The sequence below is a fragment of the Microtus oregoni genome, unplaced genomic scaffold, assembly GCF_018167655.1.
Source record: "Microtus oregoni isolate MIOR12 unplaced genomic scaffold, Mior012 000030F_ref0000283, whole genome shotgun sequence".
Lineage (NCBI taxonomy): Eukaryota > Metazoa > Chordata > Mammalia > Rodentia > Cricetidae > Microtus > Microtus oregoni.
In genome coordinates, this window is record NW_024543089.1 from 16,654,125 (window position 1) to 16,675,328 (window position 21,204).

General features: G+C 40.3%; 1 protein-coding gene across 9 annotated transcripts in view; it reads right to left on the reverse strand.

The window, feature by feature from the left end:
- Nucleotides 1-21,204, reverse strand: part of Robo1 (roundabout guidance receptor 1) — a 1,017,834-nt gene that overhangs the window by 102,491 nt on the left and 894,139 nt on the right. For all 9 annotated transcript variants that reach the window (XM_041678490.1, XM_041678491.1, XM_041678497.1 and 6 more), the window contains 3 exons: nt 17,536-17,656; nt 17,083-17,221; nt 13,634-13,761 (listed from right to left, as the gene is read on the reverse strand). In XM_041678490.1, the coding sequence (XP_041534424.1) occupies nt 13,634-13,761; nt 17,083-17,221; nt 17,536-17,656 (388 nt within the window). The remainder of the gene's footprint in view (nt 1-13,633; nt 13,762-17,082; nt 17,222-17,535; nt 17,657-21,204) is intronic.

Below are 21,204 nucleotides of genomic sequence, written 5' to 3' on the forward strand. Positions count from 1 at the left end.
AGAATCTCTGTAATGATCAAGGAGTATCACCTGGCTAGGCAATGTTTGGCACCTGCTGTTTGTTTTAACACAGACCCAAGAAAGGGCAGCAAAGCAGCCAAGTCTCAGCACTGGAGAATAACTGGTTCCTGTGAAAAGTCTGGGAAGTGTACAGTGGGGTACAAAGAGAGATAACAACATATAGCTTCCTGTGTGTGAGTGGTGCACCATTCAGGCCTCAGGAGAAACAGGAGAACTGAGCATCTTTTAGTTCCTATTGTAAGAGAGATGCACAAATATGGGATTAGATTTTCCTAATGGTTTAACTCAGGGAGATAAAAGGTGATTGCGTAGGAAATGGCTGGAGTGTGGACGTCGACATTCAGTTCAGCTTCCTGTGACTGATGGGACACAGCGATGGGAACATGATCATTTTGCTGATAGAGCCACAGATTCACTATGGAAATAAAATTGTGACAGTAATAAGAGCCGCTTTATCTGTGAAGTTGCTAAGAGTGGAAAGATTAATAACGCTATCCAGTTTGCCCTATTTAAGCAATAAGTAGCTCAAGCCAAGGAATCTTCAATGCTGAGGGCGCAGTTGGAAATAAATGAATTAAGAGTTTAAATTCTAGGTGTTCTTGTCTGTCTTTCTTTTGTAAAAGTAGTCCTCAAAAGGGAAATGATTTTGAAAGGCTATCTCCATAATTGCCATTGAAACAAGTAATTTACAAATCATACAAGGTTTGTTAGAAATAATACATTAAAGAGAAACATTTGATTTCTCTTGATGTTTTAAAAAATAGTTTGAAGACGTGCTCATTGTGAGTAACCAAAATTCTAACTTTAGCCAAAGGAAAAGAATCACCACATTACAAATAAAGCCTTGGATCGTGACTGAAAGAAAGACAAATAATCTAACTTCACATGAGTATTGTCTGAGTCTAAGAACAACCTCAAGGCCCACCTGAGAAGCAGCCGCTAAACAATGTAATGCATTTCGATTAAGATAGTAAATTAGTATGAAACAAAAGTCTCACCATTCTCAAACACCAAAGGGAGGCATAAATTTGAAAAGCTTCAGTGACATAGCATTTAAAAGCTTGGCAGAATGCCTCGACGCATCTATTTTCTTCTGGTTAGATTTTATGTTTTATAGATATGTCACAACCTATAAAGTTGTTATAAATACTGCTGTAAATATAATTTCCTCTAAAAGATGGGGCTATTATGTGATATTAAGCACTTGCTTGGAAAATAATTCATTCCTACCAAGACAGAACTAGCCATCCTAACACTCGTGAGACATTAGAGTTCAAACACAGCAACAGCCTGAGATTTTAGTGAATCGTATCTTTTGTTTAAAAGGTACTAGCTTTTGTTTGGGTTTTTAGGTTTATAAATTAAATTCTTGAAGAAGTGTGTAGGTGGCCGATATATATGTCTGTATGTATAAGGAAACATATACACACATATGGGGAAAATAGAGTTGTAGACAAACAATAAGCATCAATTAAGCAATTGCTGATTTAAAGTCACAGGAAGTAAATGTTAGATAACCCAGAAGAAGTTGGACTCTGGAGTCTCCATAACTAAATTTTCTGAGTAGGAATAAAGCAGAAACACTATTCCAAACAGGGCAGTTTGCTCACTTTAATTAGTCACATTAAGAGCATACCTTATTTAACACAACAAATATTGTTCTTCCATTGATCAAATTACTGTTCAGCCTTGAGTCACACAATGATAGCGAATTCCAATGTCATATACAACTTGATATGCAAGTTAAAGAAACAGATATTCTTGGCATTTATTGATGAATAAGCTATAGAGGTATGACAGAATGTATTGCAGACTGCAACTTCTTAATACCGCCAAATTTACTTCTTTTCCAAGTAAAATATGGAACATATCTAATAAATAATCTATGTTTTGATTTAGTACCCAATTAATTTTGGCTTTAGTGTGAGCGAGGCGTTGCATGTGAACCTCAGGTGGTGTGGTGTCAGGAGAGGGACCTGAGCAGGCCACCCATGTCTAAAGGGGCTATGAATATTAAGGAGTTTTGGAGGTTGTTTATTCATGAATAATCTTATTAGCCTCTGGATTGTACAGAAACACTTCAGTATCACAGGGAGATGGCTAGAGCGCCTGAGAATCTTCATATATGTAAAGCGATCAACGTTACCTGTTAACAGAGTCAGGGGTGAGAGCAGGCCCCTTCTGAGGAATATTCCGAAAATTAGGAAGTTATGGCTCCAAGTGGTCTTAATATTCAGTAATCCACCCCGTGTCTACTTTATAGGCTGATCCCAATTGGAGCTCTGGCTTTGAGGGCTGTAGCACAATCTTAGCCACTGTCTGTGATATGCATTCTCAAGTCCAGAACTATACTGAAACCATTTCAAGCCTTTTGTGATTTCTGTCCCTTTGTAGAATATTTTCTTATTCTTTTTAACTTCTTTGTGGAGAAACAAGACAGAGACAACTTTCTGTTATCCAGTAATGAGCTCCCAAATCAGGTCGAGCATATACATCAAGATACTTACAAATAGGATTTTTGTCTAGTTCTAGATTTTCCTATGTTTTTCTTAAGTCTGTTTTACTTTATACATTTAAAAAATATTCAAAAAACATCCAACATGATGTTATTAAAATGTGCAAATAGTACAATGATTGCGCCTTTGCTTGCTTCCAAACACAGACCGCAGACAGAATGAATCACACACCAGAGCTTCTCCAGCTCTGAACCAATGCAGTTGCCTGTTGGCAGCGAGGATCAAGTCACAAGGCACTGCCTGGGTTCTCCTCAGGATACATCCTTGCTGTTTTCAACCACTCAAGCAGAGGTTAAAAATGCATATTCATATTTCAGTTTCAACAAATATTTATCAAAGCATAGTAGAGAATATCTAAGAAGAAAAGCTCAGAAAGTCCTGGGGACTGGATTTAGTTCCATGGGAAAACAATTGCCTAGTAAGTACAAAGCATAGAGATAATACCCAGAAACATACACCACACGTTCACAGATACACACATGCAGGTACACAAACAGACATCACACATTTACATACACACATGTAGGTACACACACAACACACACACAGACACTGCTCCACAGACAACACACACATACAACACACACACACAAACACAAAAACACATCACATATTCACACAAATGCAGATACACACATATATACATCACACACAGACACTGCTCCACACACAATACACACATATAACACACACAAACTATACAACACACATCACATATTCACATACTTACACACGCACAAACACACATCACACAAATACACATCACACATTCACATACACACACATGCAGGTACACACACAGATACTGTTCCACACACAACACAACCATACAACACACACAAACTGCACACTGCACAACACACACACATATAAATATACACACATTACACATTCACATACTCACAAAAGCAGATACCGACACATACTTCACACACAGACACTGCTCTACATACAACACACATATATAACACACACAAACCACACATAATACACACACACAAACATCACACATAATACATACACAGACACACAAACCAGGCATTTGTACTCACAGACCACACAAATCACAGATAAACATACACACACTGATACAACAAATGCAGATACTGCAACACATATCACAATGTGTATACAATATACATATACAATGCAGGCACCATGCCACACTTACCTTACAACAAAACATATAACAGACATGCACACATATATATACATATTCACATATACAGTTACAAGTGAAGAAAAGGAAGGAGGAAGGGAGAGTGGAAGGAAGGGACAAAGGGAAGGAGAGAAAAGCCACAGAAAATCTTAGACTCAGGTAAGGACTGAGAGTGTATAAATAGACAGCACCTGAAACAGGACAGAACTGGGTATAAGGGTGTGACTCAGTAGTAAGTAAGGTACTGGGTTCAATCACCCACACCACAAAAAATAATAAGTAAAAAGGATTCTTCTTTCAAAAAAGACAGAGCAGAAACAGAGAGAAATAATTCTCAAATAAGAGTTCTTTTTAAGATATTGATTGGAATTACAATTCTCTGTATTGGAAGTGAAAATCAAATCACCATCCTTATTTAAGGTGATTTAACTACATTTGTAATACACAGTTTATTTAAGGTGATTTTGCTTATAATTGTAATACACCATTTTCCTACCCGAATTCTCTGAATAAAACACTCACAGGTGGCTAAGTGTAAGACGATCACTTATGTTTTCTGGTTTTTGGGTTTTTCAAGACAGGGTTTGTCTAGGTAACAGCCATGGCTGCCCTGGAACTTGCTCTGTTGACTAGGCTGGCCTTGAACTCACAGCAATACACCTGTCTCTGTTTCCAGAATGTTAGAATTAAAGGCTTGAGCCACCACCTCTACTCCAACAAGATCACTTTTAAGTGCAAACTGACTCCATTGTTCCCGCTTTAAAAGGAATCACATAGAAATAATAATAAAAAATACACTGCTAAATTCTTTATTGTGACCACCTCCTGCTACCAAAGGGATTCGATTTGATTATTCTCTTTGTAGTAACTAATATTTTTCACAAAGGAAGAAAAAGACCAAATGTCTCAGGTTTCGCGTGAATGCTTTTTAGCTATCTTTGAATCAGGAAGTTGCTTTTCTTCAGTACACTGCTGCTTATTCTAACACGTTGAAGCAACACAACAGTGATGCTCTTGGACATATTTAATACTGAATGAAGTAATACAGTCTGGGCTACTCACAGATTCCCTCGCAACTTCATAGAAAGCTGAACGCATTTGAAATGAGAATGTTCGGATTCAACTAACAGGTTCTGGATCTGATCATTTGTAACCAATTTCCACTGAAATTAATTGAGGTTTGGGAGCAAAAATTCCATATGGAAAATTTAAGGCTGGCCTAGTTTTGAATGGAGTGTAAACTTACAGAAAGAAGCTATTTCAGTGCTCACTAGATATGGGACCAAATAAGTACTGTTTATGTTAGCATCAGTCCACCAGAGTAGAAGGCTTTGAGTCTGCAGTGTGATGTGAGACACACTTCACGGAGTGTGACAGTCAGCTTTGTCATCACAGTGACCTGGACACAGATACGCCTTTTCATGCTCTATCAATCCTGGCCCCTTCGCTGCCTCTGGAGAGCTTTTGAACTTGGACTTGACCTCTCTCGAATTTATGCTTTCTCTAAATATAAAGCACTATTCTTTTCACAGTTTTAGCTTGAGTAAGAAGCCCAAGCCCTACTTAGATTAAGGAGAAGGTACTGAGGCCTTAGAAATTCAATGCTTGTTTTTGACCTTTTTTTTTTCTTTTGTTTTTATGAGATTGAGTTAAACACCCCAAAGTGTCACATAATGGCTCTAGAGATAAGAAGAAAGCACCCATCCTTTTTTTTTTTTTTTTTGTTAATGTGAAAAGCCCACAGGTTCTTTTGTGCCCAGTATAGAGTATAGAGAAACGCTCTCAAAAACCACCTTTTTCTTCTTGATAACTTTAAAAGAGACAGCATTCAGAAAAGATGACCTGAGCCAGCCTCAGAAACAACCTAAATTGCCATATTCTCTGTTTACTACATACACACACATATTTGTTGAAATGGGGAATCCTTTATAGCAACCAAATGTATTTAAAAGTCATTGCCTCTCAAATTCCACAACAGGTCTGCGAGCTGCCCAACCAGCACGGACGCCTGATCTTTCGGCGCCAGGAGACCCAGCATTGGGGTGAGTTTCTGGCCCACGGCGCCAGCCTGGGACGGGGAGCTCGGGGGTTTCTTGGCCCCCTGTCCTGCTTGGGCTCTCTGCAGGGCCTCTACTCCCCGGGTGCTGCCTCTTTCTTCCTGGCCCACCCAGCTTCCGTCCAGAGCCCTCCCCACTTCGCCCCCACTGCCCTCTTTTGGCGCGTGGCATCGCCCAGCGCAGCCTATCTGGGCGCTGGGTCCGAGTACCCGGGGCTCCCGGGCGGGCAGCAGTTCCTTTGTTTCTGTGGCCTGCCTGCACCAAGCGGGGTAGGCGCTTTGTCTGCGAGCTGCCCAACCAGCACGGAGGCCTGATCTTTCGGCGCCAGGAGACCCAGCATTGGGGTGAGTTTCTGGCCCATGGCGCCAGCCTGGGACGGGGAGCTCGGGGGTTTCTTGGCCCCCTGTCCTGCTTGGGCTCTCTGCTGCCTCTTTCTTCCTGGCCCACCCAGCTTCCGTCCAGAGCCCTCCCCACTTCGCCCCCACTACCCTCTTTTGGCGCGTGGCATCGCCCAGCCCAGCCTATCTGGGCGCTGGGTCCGAGTACTCGGGGCTCCCGGGGGGGCAGCAGTTCCTTTGTTTCTGTGGCCTGCCTGCACCAAGCGGGGTAGGCGCTTTGTCTGCGAGCTGCCCAACCAGCACGGAGGCCTGATCTTTTGGCACCAGGAGACCCAGCATTGGGGTGAGTTTCTGGCCCACGGCGCCAGCCTGGGACGGGGAGCTCGGGGGTTTCTTGGCCCCCTGTCCTGCTTGGGCTCTCTGCAGGGCCTCTACTCCCCGGGTGCTGCCTCTTTCTTCCTGGCCCACCCAGCTTCCGTCCAGAGCCCTCCCCACTTCGCCCCCACTGCCCTCTTTAGGCGCGTGGCATCGCCCAGCGCAGCCTATCTGGGCGCAGGGTCCGAGTATCCGGGGCTCCCGGGCGGGCAGCAGTTCCTTTGTTTCTGTGGCCTGCCTGCACCAAGCGGGGTAGGCGCTTTGTCTGCAAGCTGCCCAACCAGCACGGAGGCCTGATCTTTCGGCGCCAGGAGACCCAGCATTGGGAGAGCAAACATTGGGGAGAGACAGCGTTTGGTAGGCAAGGAGACCTAATCCGGTAAAAGAAGATCCATAGGGAGCATTTGGAAGAAGAGATGGGCCGACGTCAAGCCAAGAATTCGCCCAACAAGCTGAAAAGCAACATGAAGCTACCAGAAACAAGCGACCTCACAACGGGAGGACAAGAACCCCTTAATGAAGAGGAAGGAGAAAAGATTGACTTCATGAAAGTGATTGACAACCTTAAACAGCATGTAAAAAATGCCCTTATAGAAATGGATGAGAAATATAACAGAAAGTTTGAAGAATTGAATAAATCAGTGAATGATACCCTAGAAAACCAAGGAAAAACAATCAAACAGATAATGGAAACAGTTCAAGACCTGAAAACTGAAATGGAGGCAAAGAAGAAAACACAAACAGAGGGCCGTCTGGACATGGAAAATCTAGGTAAACGAATAGAGACTACAGAAACAAGCATAACCAGCAGAATACAAGAGATAGAAGAAAGACTCTCGGATTCTGAAGATACCATAGAGAAAATAAACACACTGATCAAAGAAAACAGCAAGTCCAACAAACTCTCATCACAAAACATTCAGGAAATATGGGACACAATAAAAAGACCAAACCTAAGAATAATAGGAGTAGAAGAAGGAGAAGAAGGGCAGCTCAATGGTCCAGAAAATCTATTTAATAAAATTATAGAAGAAAACTTTCCCAACCTAAAGAAAGATTTTCCTATGAAGGTGCAAGAAGCATACAGAACACCGAATAGGCTGGATCAAAAAAAAACATCCCCTCGCCATATAATTATCAAAACACAAAGCATACAGAATAAGGAAAGAATATTAAGAGCTGCAAAGGAAAAAGGCCAAATTACTTATAAAGGTAAACCTATCAGACTTACACCTGACTTCTCCATGGAAACCATGAAAGCCAGAAGGTCCTGGATAGATGTACTGCAGAAACTGAGAGACCATGGGTGCAAGCCCAGATTACTATACCCAGCCAAGCTTTCATTCACTATAAATGGAGAAAATAAAATTTTCCAGGATAAAAACAAATTTAAACAATACGCAGCCACAAATCCAGCCTTACAGAAAGTAATTGAAGGAAAATCACTAACCAAGGAGTCCAACAATGACCACAATAACTCAGACATCTAGAGACCCTTCACCAACACAAAACAAAGAAGGGAAACACACAAACTCTACGACTAAAAAAAAATGACCGGAGTTAACAACCACTGGTCATTAATATCACTTAATGTCAATGGACTCAACTCACCTATAAAAAGGCACAGGCTAAGAGATTGGATAAGAAAACAGGATCCAACATTCTGCTGTTTACAAGAAACACACCTCAACCACAAAGACAGGCACCTACTCAGAGTAAAGGGCTGGGAAAAGGCCTATCAAGCAAATGGACCTAAGAAACAGGCAGGTGTGGCCATAGTAATCTCTAACAAAGTTGACTTTAAACTTAAATCAATCAGAAGAGATGGAGAGGGGCATTTTATACTCATAACAGGAACAGTTCATCAGGATGAAGTCTCAATCCTGAACATCTATGCCCCTAAAATAAAAGCACCCACGTACATAAAAGAAACATTGCTAAAATTCAAGGCAGCCATCAAACCGCACACACTAATAGTAGGAGACTTCAACACTCCTCTCTCACCAATGGACAGGTCAATCAGACAGGAACCTAACAGAGAAATAAGAGAATTAGTGGAGGTAATGAATCAAATGGACTTAACAGACATCTATAGAACATTCCATCCAAATAGGAAAGAATATACCTTCTTCTCTGCAGCTCATGGAACCTTCTCGAAAATCGACCACATAGTCGGTAACAAAGCAAACATCCACAGTTACAAAAAAATATTAGTAACCACCTGTGTCTTATCAGATCACCATGGATTAAAGTTAGAATTCAACAATAATGCTACCCCCAGAAAGCATACAAAGTCATGGAAACTGAACAGTCAACTATTGAACCATAGCTGGATTAAGGAAGAAATAAAGAAAGAAATTAAAGTCTTCCTGGAATTCAATGAAAATAAAGAAACAACATACTCAAACTTATGGGACACTATGAAAGCAGTCCTAAGAGGAAAGTTCATAGCACTAAGTGCCCACTTAAAGAAAACAGAGAAAGCTCACATTGGAGACTTAACAGCCCACCTGAAAGCTCTAGAAAAAAAAGAAGCAGACTCACCTAGGAGGAGTAGAAGACTGGAAATAATCAAAATGAGGGCTGAAATCAACAAAATAGAAACACAGAAAACAATACAAAAAATCAATGAAACAAATAGCTGGTTCCTGGAGAAAATCAACAAGATTGACAAACCACTATCCAAGCTAATCAAACGGCAGAGAGAGAATTTGCAAATTAATAAGATCAGAAATGAAAAGGGGGACATAACCACAGACACAGAGGAAATTCAGAGAATCATTAGATCTTACTACAAAAGCCTATATGCCACAAAATTGGAAAATGTAAAGGAAATGGATACTTTTTTAGATAAATATCATATACCAAAGTTAAATCAGGACCTGGTGAACAATCTAAATAGACCTGTTAGTCGCGAAGAATTAGAAGAGGTTATCAAAAACCTCCCTACCAAAAAAAGCCCAGGACCAGATGGTTTCAATGCGGAATTCTACCAGATCTTCCAAGAAGATCTAATACCTATACTCCTTAATGTATTCCACAAGATAGAAACAGAAGGGTCATTACCAAACTCCTTTTATGAAGCCACAATTACTCTGATACCAAAACCACTCAAAGACTCAACCAGGAAAGAGAACTACAGGCCAATCTCACTCATGAATATCGACGCAAAAATCCTCAACAAAATACTGGCAAATCGAATCCAAGAACACATCCGAAAAATTATCCATTATGATCAAGTAGGCTTCATTCCTGAGATGCAGGGCTGGTTCAACATACGAAAATCTATCAATGTAATCCAGCATATAAATAAACTGAAAGAAAAAAACCATATGATCATTTCATTAGATGCTGAAAAAGCATTTGACAAAATTCAACATCCATTTATGTTAAAAGTCTTGGAGAGATTAGCGATACAAGGGTCATACCTAAATATAATAAAAGCTATATACAGCAAGCCGACAGCTAACATCAAATTAAACGGAGAGAAACTCAAAGCCATCCCACTTAACTCAGGAACACGACAAGGCTGTCCACTCTCCCCATACCTCTTCAATATAGTGCTTGAAGTTCTAGCAATAGCAATAAGACAACATAATGGAATCAAGGGGATTCGAATTGGAAAGGAAGAAGTTAAACTTTCGTTATTTGCAGATGATATGATAGTGTACATAAGCGACCCCAAAAACTCCACCAAAGAACTCCTACAGCTGATAAACAGCTTTAGTAATGTGGCAGGATACAAGATCAACTCCAAAAAATCAGTCGCCCTCTTATACACAAAGGATATGGAAGCAGAGAGGGAAATCAGAGAAGCTTCACCATTCACAATAGCCAAAAACAGCATAAAATATCTTGGGGTACATCTAACCAAGGAAGTGAAAGATCTATTTCACAAGAACTTTAAGGCATTGAAGAAAGAAATTGAAGAGGATACCAAAAAATGGATGGACCTCCCTTGCTCTTGGATTGGGAGGATCAACATAGTAAAAATGGCAATTCTACCAAAGGCTATTTATAGATTCAATGCAATCCCCATCAAGATCCCATCAAAATTCTTCACAGATCTTGAGAGGACAATAATCAACTTTATATGGAAAAACAAAAAACCCAGGATAGCCAAAACAATCCTATACAATAAAGGATCTTCTGGAGGCATTACCATCCCTGACTTCAAACTCTATTACAGAGCTACAGTAATGAAAACAGTGTGGTACTGGCATAAAAACAGAGAAGTCGACCAATGGAATCGTATAGAAGACCCGGATTTTATCCCACAAACCTATGAACACCTGATTTTCGATAAAGGAGCTAAAAGTATAAAATGGAAGAAAGAAAGCATCTTCAACAAATGGTGCTGGCACAACTGGATGTCATCTTGTAGAAGAATGAAAATAGACCCTTATCTATCACCGTGCACAAAACTCAAGTCCAAATGGATTAAAGACCTCAATATCAGCCCGAACACACTGAACCTGATAGAAGAGAAAGTGGGAAGTACCCTACAGGAGCTGGGCACAGGAGATCGCTTCCTATGTATAACCCCAGAAGCACAGACATTAAGGGCAACATTGAATAAATGGGACCTACTTAAACTGAGAAGCTTCTGTAAAGCAAAGGACATAGTCAATAAGACACAAAGGCAACCTACTGATTGGGAGAAGATCTTCACCAACCCCACAACAGACAAAGGTCTGATCTCCAAAATATATAAAGAACTCAAGAAACTAGACTTTAAAATGCTAATTAACCCAATTAAAAAATGGGGCACTGAACTGAACAGAGAATTCTCAGCAGAGGAAGTTCAAATGGCCAAAAGACACTTAAGGTCATGCTCAACTTCCTTAGCAATCAGGGAAATGCAAATCAAAACAACTTTGAGATATCATCTTACACCTGTCAGAATGGCTAAAGTCAAAAACACCAAGGATAACCTTTGCTGGAGAGGCTGTGGAGGAACGGGTACCCTCATCCATTGCTGGTGGGAATGCCATCTTGTGCAACCACTGTGGAAGTCAGTGTTTCGGTTTCTCAGGAAATTCGGGATCAACTTACCCCTGGACCCAGCAATACCACTCCTGGGAATATACCCAAGAGATGCTCTATCATATGACAAAAGCATTTGTTCAACTATGTTCATAGCAGTATTATTTGTAATAGCCAGAACCTGGAAACAACCTAGATGCCCTTCAATGGAAGAATGGATGAAGAAAGTATGGAATATATACATGCTAGAGTACTACGCTGCGGTAAAAAACAATGACTTCTCGAATTTTGCAGGCAAATGGATGGAAATAGAAAACACTATCCTGAGTGAGGTGTCCCAGACCCAAAAAGATGAACATGGGATGTACTCACTCATAATTGGTTTCTAGCCATAAATTAGGGCCACGGAGTCTACAATAGGTGAACCTAAAGAAGCTAAGTAAGAAGGTGAACCCAAGGAAAAACATATAGTTATCCTCTTGGCTAAGGGAAGTAGACCCAATTGCCGGGGAGAAAATTAGGATCTTGGGGGTGGGGTGGGATGGGGGTAAGGGGAGATGGGGAGAGAAAAGGTAGAAGGGAAGGAGGGGGGACTTGGGGAATCAGGAGAATTGGGATAAAGGAAAGGTGGATAGGGGAGCACGGAACCACAATTCTTAGTTAAGGGAACCACTTTAGGGTGAGCAAGAGATTTGACCCTAGAGGGGCTCCCAAGTGCCCAACATGAGGTTCCCAGTTAGTTCCTTGGGTAGCTGAGGATTGGGAACCTGAAATGACCCTATCCGAGAGCAATACTGACGAATATCTTGCATATCATCATAGAACCTTCATCTGGTGATGGATGGAGACAGAGACAGAGACCCACACTGGAGCACTGGACTGAGCTCCCAAGGTCCCAATGAGGAGCAGAAGGAGGGAGAACATGAGCAAAGAAGTCGGGACCACGAGGCGTGCACCCACCCACTGAGACAGTGGAGCTGATCTACTGGGAGCTCACCAAGGCCAGCTGGACTGTGACCGAAAAAGCATGGGATAAAACCGGACTCTCTGAACATGGCGAACAATGAGGGCTGATGAGACGCCAAGGACAATGGCACGGGGTTTTGATCCTACTTAATGTGCTGGCTTTGTGGAAGCCTAGCCAGTTTGGATGTTCACCTTCCTAGATATGGACGGAGGGGGGAGGACCTAGGACTTACCACAGGGCAGGGAACCTGGACTGCTCTGTGGACTGGAGAGGGAGGGGGAGAGGAGTGGGGGGAGGGGTAGAAGGGTGGGAGGAGGGGGAGAAGGGTGGGAGGAGGGGGAGGGAAATGGGAGGCTGGGAGGAGGTGGAAACTTGTTTTTTGTTTATGTTTTTTTTCTTCTTTTCTTAATAAAAATAAATTATAAAAAAAAAATTCCACAACAAAGAATTTCTCACTAGGAGAACAATAAAAGTTCTCGAGTGAGAAACAATGAGAAATAATCATTATGACATCACGGAGCAAGTGGTAAAAGGATGCTGAGGAACGGAGAAGATGTCTGAAATTCTGAACACAATGGTAAGCAGAGAAACATCCATAAACATCAGTGTCAGACACCAATGATGTGCAAGGCATTTCTGCCATTAAATACCCTAGTCACTTGAGCTTATAGGCTCAATAAGAAATCCCCACCAATATTAGCCAAGGAGAAATGGAATTTACTCACTTAAGGGACTCAGACTATCTGTTTTGTCCTAGGCATTATGGGAATAGAAGAAGGCAACGTCCCTAACCTGCGAACAAACACTACATGCTGCGGGTGCGGGCTGGGAGGACAGAATGTAGTACAGTTTACACAACTCTGATCTGAAACCTGACCTGAACAATGAAAAACTTCTTTTCCTTCTACAACAAAGATTTCATGAAAACAGTTACTATTTAATTAAAAATTTGGGAGGACACTGTATTTCAAGATACAAAGATTAAAGCATATTCTCCTTTGAGATCCAACTCACCATACATAATGCTGAAATTTAATTCAGCTTCTTCCAACAATTGTAGAATATATAGACAATGTTCTGTTTGGATATTTGACTTAAAATATTTAGAGCAATAAAGTCTGTATTTATAAGACCTCATAGATAGTGTATTCTGCAAGTATCAACATTGTTTTTCTCATGATAAAGCAAACACACACACCAACAGCACTGCCTACCTTGCACGGTCAGAGTGGCTGACGCTTCAGCTTTCCCAACCATATTTTCTGCAACACAAGTGTATGATCCCATGTCACCAGCCATCACCTTCCGAATTTTCAAAGTATGATCATCTCGGATTTCATATCTGATGAAATAATAAAAGAAAGCAAAGTCATGCGGTTTTCTTCTTGGATAACACCATTACAGTTATGCCGCTATATCCAGGAATCAAGTCACAGGCAGCCATCCCTCCAAGCAATTAGAAACAAAGTGTAAAACATGGCTTTCCTGCAAATGAATTCATTTTCTAAACAAACGACTGTCATTGATTTCCTCTAGCTACTGTGCTCAAATTAAAGCTAAATAGCATGGGACCATTCATTATAGGTTTTATATATTTTAACCTTTTAAATTCTAACAAGAAGGTTATGACCCAGTAGATATTATTTTATAGATGGGAAAACTGAGGCATTGGATGATAAAAAGGCCACTTGGCCTTGCCGCTCAAATGCTTAGTAGTAACACTGGCACTGGAACCAGGCATGCCATCCAGTAGATCAGTTTTCTTTCAACTTATCTCCATTCAGGAGCCTTAGCTTCATTCGTCTCCTAGATCAAAACCAAAACTTGCCTCTCCTCTGTTAAGACTACAGCAATAGCGTGGCCTCTGTCCTTAACAGAGCAGCATCTATTGTTAGGGTTTATTCCTGAACATTAACCCTGTCCATCCTAACATTTTGGGGCCCAGTGATGCCATGCAATGTGAGCTGAAACTCTTTACTACATGAATCCTCTCATCATTTGGTCTCAGTATCTCCAGTCTGACATCACATGATTACTTACCAAACACTGTGAGCATGAGCTATGCTAAACATTCCCACCACATCTATGCCTATGCTGCAATAGTCCTTTCTCTCCTTTCTTTATATGGTTCTTTATATGTATAATAATATAATATACAATACAATGTAATATAATAATATATGCATATATGTATATGGGGTATATGCACATATATGTACATGCATATTTCTTTTTTTAAGATTTATTTATTATGTATACAACATTCTGCCTCCATGTATGCTGACACACCAGAAGAGGGCGACAGATCTCATTACAGATGGTTGTGACCTACCAGGTGGTTGCTGGGAATTGAACTCACGACCTGTGGAAGAATAGCCAGTCCTCTTAACTACTGAGCCATCTCTCCAGCCCCCTTACATGCATATTTCTATATATATTTAAGCCCTTGCATATGGTTCATTTTTCTTTAAGAAGTTTCTCTTAGTTTCTCCCTATCCATGTGAAAAAAGAGCTTGACAATGTTGTTGGGTATCTCTTCATGCCTGTATTCTTTCTTAAGTTCCTTAAGCATAGACTGTATACCCTTACAATGCTACGATGAGACTCTTAGTGAAGACCCACTGCTGATGATTGAATGAGTGAGTACCTGAGAGACAACAATGTGGTAACAATACCAGACTGTTACTACATTACTGTCGCATCAGCAGTGCTCCCTGATTCTTAGAGCTCTCTTCCTCTCCTAGTTAAGGACTGGATAGACATCAAGAAATCCTGACTTCTATGCTGTACGAATTCCTACCGCCAGTAGCCTTTAAGTTAACCATCTACTTGGGCGTGGCCTCTTATACTATACATGCTGATGAAAAGCACATGTCTGTTCCCTTTCCCCGCTGCTGGATTCGGTTCCTGTTCCCCAAATGAGCAGAGGACTGTGATCTGTGAGTCTACGCCTAAATAAATAACCATCTATTATACTCAATTCTGAGCTAGTGTAGGATTTCTTTTTAAGCATCCTTCTTCACTTCTAGCCATTCCCAGTTACACTCCACTAAGTAAAAAGGAAGTCCACTTTTTTTTATTAATTTATTAAAGATTTCTGTCTCTTCCCTGCCACTGCCTCCCATTTCCCTCTCCCTCTCCCAATCAAGTCCTCCTCCCTCATCAGCCCAAAGAGCAATCAGGGTTCCCTGCCCTGTGGGAAGTCCAAGGACCACCCACCTCCATCCAGGTCTAGTAAGGTGAGCATACAAACTGCTTAGGCTCCCACAAAGCCAGTACGTGCAGTAGGATCAAAAACCCATTGCCATTGTTCTTGAGTTCTCAGTAGTCCTCATTGTCTGCTATGTTCAGTGAGTCCGGTTTTATCCCATGCTTTTTCAGACCCAGGCCAGCTGGCCTTGGTGAGTTCCCGATAGAACATCCCCATTGTCTCAGTGTGTGGGTGCGCCCCTCGCGGTCCTGAGTTCCTAGCTCGTGCTCTCTCTCCTTCTGCTCCTGATTTGGACCTTGAGATTTCTGTCCGGTGCTCTAATGTGGGTCTCTGTCTCTGTCTCTGTCTCCTTTCATCGCCTGATGAAGGTTAATATTCAGGAGGATGCCTATATGTTTTTCTTTGGGTTCTCCTTATTTAGCTTCTCTAGGATCAAGCAGTGTGGCGGTTTCTCAGGAAATTCGGGATCAACCTACCCCTGGACCCAGCAATACCACTCTTGGGAATATACCCAAGAGAGGCCTTATCATGCAACAAAAGTATATGCTCTACTATGTTCATAACAGCATTGTTTGTAGTAACCAGAACCTGGATCAACCTAGATGCCCTTCAATGGAAGAATGGATGAAGAAAGTATGGAATATATACATATTAGAGTACTACTCAGCAGTAAAAAACAAGGACTTCTTGAATCTTGCATGCAAATGGATGGAAATAGAAAACGCTATCCTGAGTGAGGTAAGCCAGACCCAAAAAGAGGAACATGGGATGTTCTCACTCATATTTGGTTTCTAGCCATAAACAAAGGACATTGAGCCTAAAATTAGTGATCCCAGGGAAGTCCACTTTTTAATTAGCTCACAGTTACATGTTTACTGCTGTGCCCTTTTCCCTTTCCCACACACTCCTTTGCAAAAAGTTGCATTACATTTGGCTGAGCAGAAAAGAAATCTGTTTAAGGAACACTGTAGGTACAAGCTATGGTCACAGAACCACGCTTCTGAAATCCTCAGGAACAAGATTTTAATGATCTCCAGGCTCCATCCTGACCTTGGCCACAGACTCTAGATGTTCTTGTGATATAAATACATCATGATAAGTATATTATAAATCAGTGATAGTATGAATTCAAGAGTCGTTTGATATATTTGATTTTCCATATCCTAACCTTGCAACACAGTATACTACAGAGTACTGTTTTGTCTTTTGTTTGTTTGTTTCTCATGGAAACTGGGGCTCATTGCTACTACAGTCCTGGATGGCTGCATCTCATACTGTATGCCCTGGAAATGGATATAATCTGAAGTATGGGTTTTCACCAGTTTCTTGAAGTAAAAGCTGAAAGTGATGTTATCAGAAGTAAGGATGATGACACAGACTAAGGCACATGTGGCCTGATTCAAAAGGGAAATTTCAAACCGATGCATCACATTGCTAAAGCCCGAGATGTACCTGGATTTGGGAAGCTCTCCATCATCTTTCCTCCATCGAACTGTAGGCACGGGGTCTCCTCGGGCCTCACATTTAAATTCTGCACTGTCATCCACAGTGACTGCCAAATTACTGGGTCTCTTCACAAACGACGGTCTCTCTAGAAGATGAATGAATCGAAAAACACTTAGGATGTTCAGTAAGGACAGATTTCCATTTATTCCGCACAGCTGCCCACTTCTGTAGGCTTTTCACGGTGTTTCGGATTTATGCTAATTTCATATCTTTGGCTGTTTTATCTCAAGCTGCTTTGTGGAATCCTTCTCACCCCTCCTCTTTCCTGCAAATACTGGCTCACTGGTCTTTCTTTCTCCCATATACTTTGAATAAGTTGATTTTTCTCCTTTTTATAAGCAAAATGATAATGATGCATATGTTCTCCTGGAATTGGATGAAATTAGATAATACACTCACCTAAAACGGTCAGCTCTGCAACTTCACTTTCACGTTCCCCTACCATGTTGGTACCAACACAGACGTACTTGCCAGCATCGCTCTTGCGGGTATAAGTGATCATGAGCTTTCCTCCTCGTATCTTCAAAAAAACCAAAACCATCAAAATGAATCTTACTAAAATGTTTTTAACTGATAACATAGTGGAAAACCTCATAAATAAAAATTACTTTCTAACCAAATAAATCAAACCATAATTAAGCAAAACAGCTGTTGTGTACAATTTGCTATATTTATTAGCAGTATCCCCAAACAAACTTAATTTCAAATACACAAGATAAAAGAAGAAAAACTTTATTTACATATATATCTGGCAAAGTCTCGCTACTCAAGCTAAATGTTAATTTATATTTTAAATAAGCTAAAATCACATTTTATCTAGATATCAATAACAACAGAAGGCTTACAAATTTATGGAAACTGCATAACTGACTACTGAATGAAAATGGGTTAAGGAAGAAAGTAAAGACTTTTTGACACTGAATGATAATGAATACCAACAGAGCAAAACTTATGGGACATGTGAAGGTTGTCCTAAGAGGCAAGTTCATAGCACTGAGTGCCTACATATAAAAGGGGGAGAGATCTCATAAAAATAACTTAACAGCATATTGGAGAGTTATAGAACAAAAAGAAGAAATCACACTCAGAAGGAATAGACGGAAAGAAATAATTAAACTTAGCTGAAATCAATAAAAGAGAAAGAAAAAATCAATGAAAGAAAGAGTTGGTTCTTGAAAAAACCCAGCAAGATTGACAAACCCTTATTCAAATTAACAAAAAGGCAGCAAGAGAGAGAGACAGAGACAGAGAATACCCAAACTAACAAAATCAGAAAATAAAAATGAGGACATAACAGAAGATACCAAGAAAATTCAGAGAATCATAAAGACATATTTTAAAAATCTATACTTCACCAAATTGAAAAACTTAAAAAAATGGATAATTGTCTATATTCCTATCACTTATAAAAGTTAAATCAAACTCAGGTAAGCAATTTAAACAGAATTATAACCCCTACTGAAATAGAAGCAGTTATTAACGTGCCCCCCCAAACAACATGGCCAAAAATGTTTAATGCATATATGAAATAGGATGGTGAGGGATAGAATATGAGAGAGACAGCTAAAGTTAAGGGTCATCTTATGATTAGTAGAGAAATCTAATTCATACTCTCCTAAATATATACATATATGACTCTTCCTAAAATACAAACATATATGAAAGTGATATAAATGAAATTATCAAATAAGGGGGACTGAGAGATAGAGCCCGAAATGGACATCTCTTATCACTAAATGAAGCTTCCAGTACTTTGAATGGGTTACAATTAAAAGTTGTTAGCCAAAGGATTCCCATGGGCATCCCCAACCCAGGCTGTTGCCAAGAATATAGGTTGCTCTCCACAAACCAGATTCAAGGCCCTATTCCTGAAGACCACACCTACCCAACATTGGACATGGATAAGTTGAGCTGGTGCCTACACAGAGCCTTCACACCTACGTTCCAGTGTCTTTGGCACAGCAAGGTCCTCTGTAAGCTACCAGGAAGAAATGTAAACACAAATCCAGCTACAAAGCTGCCTATCATAATATCCTGACTGCAAGTTATGCTAGTCAATAATAGCACAAAGTTCACAGGAGTAACTGACATATATACAGATATATGCATAGTCACACAATTTCACAAAAATAGGATCTTTTAACATATGCTCTGCAACCTGCATTTTTAAGTAAAAATAAAAGTGTTGTTCCATTTCAGTTGTTTAACAAACCATACACAAACCGATATTCAGTATCAATTTGGTTATAGGGCTTTACTACAAAATACTCTCAAATTATTCCCTTGTGGGAAAACATTTCAACATTTTCAGGATTCCCTTTCAGAATCAGCCTCCAAATCACCACTCTTGCTCAAAAAAGAAAAAAGAAGAAAAGGGGAAAAAAGGAAAGAAAAAGAACAACAAACTACGAAATTCAATAATGGAACCAAATGAAAGGCAAACCCAACTTTAGTTCCTAATAATGTTTATAGTTCATAATGCCAAGTACTTTGTTTTCTGTATAGTGTGTATGCTTGTATGTGTACATATATGCAGCATGTTCTATATATGTGTATATATGTGTATACACATATATAGACAGAACATGTATATAATGTTCTGTCTGTGTGTGTGCCTGCAGGCCAGAAGAGGGCACCAGATCTCATTACAGATGGTTGTGAGCCACCATGTGGTTGCTGGGAATTGAACTCAGGACCTTTGGAAGAGCAGGCAATGCTCTTAACCGCTGAGCCATCTCTCCAGCCCCCAGCATGTTCTTTACTATCACCACGCTATGAAAACGATAAGGCAAATTTTATAATTTCTTTACTTTTCAAGAAAGGGAACAGAGGTCCAGAAAAGCAAAATCCTTCCTCCCACCTGTTTCTACTCTGCCAATCAAGGTATTTCTTAACTATACTTCTAAAAGTAAGGCATCTTGACTGTGAACTATGAGGTAAAGGAGCCTCTACTTGCTCTTGAGGGTCTTAGAACCTGACAAAATGTCCAAGCAAAAGTAGCATTTTTGTGGGATAAAAGGAACTTGTCTAGTAAGCAAGTAGAAACAGGCCTTTGATTTTTGGCAGAGTCTGTCTCTTTGACTTTGTGGGGGGCACTGCGGACAGCAAATATACAATTTTAACTCATTATCATAATTACTATTTAATAAATTTGTATTTAATAAATTTGAGTCCTTGAGAGTGAGAACCAGCAGGACATCATAAAATGACGATCCTCCTGAGAAGATATACTGCCCCCTTTATTATGTGCTTCTGTTGAAATACTTGCACAAGCAAGGCTAAAAGCTGAGGGAGCAGATTCATTTCTCCAAAAAGGAAAACTAAACCCTCCCTCACTGAAATGAAGGCTCTGAGGTGTACTCTGTGTGTGGTGCTGTTGAGTCTGCCGCTGTGGACAACATATGGGGACATAAGGAAGCTCTTATGCCCAAGAGTCTAACTTGAACTGACCTTGCATACTTAGAAAAGGAGTTCATTTTAGAAGACATAACACAAACAATATTAGATTGATAACAGAAAAACAGAGGAAGCCAACAAATGCCTTCAGCATTCCTTTTGATCAGAAAGTCAATAAGTCAGTGTGCTTATCTACAACAAATAGGAGACCTTGAGACTAAGTTTAAAATGCAGATAATGCAGGAAAAGGAGAGCTCAACGATGATAACATATAAGTAATTTCCAAACTCAGAGATTTATTGCTACAGCTTTCATACCATGTAGTGTTTATTTACTTTTACAATTTTTAAATACTTGGGAATGTAGCATCTTAAATCAACTTGAGTTTGTACACACGGGACAGCAATTAACATTATGCATTACAGCCTGCTGTTATTCTATTTTGAAAGATTACATACAAATGGAGAAGGAGGGGAAATTAAGTAACAAAAATTATGGGGGAGATGCTGGGAACGTCTCAGCCATGGAATAATTCCAACTGTGAAAGAATGGGAGGGAACAATCACTGAGGTTAAAGCCGGAAGAGCCGAGAGAATTTCTGCTATACGCCTTATGTACGTAAGTCCAACCACAGTAAGTTCGTTTATTCTGGAACATAGTTTACAATTTAGT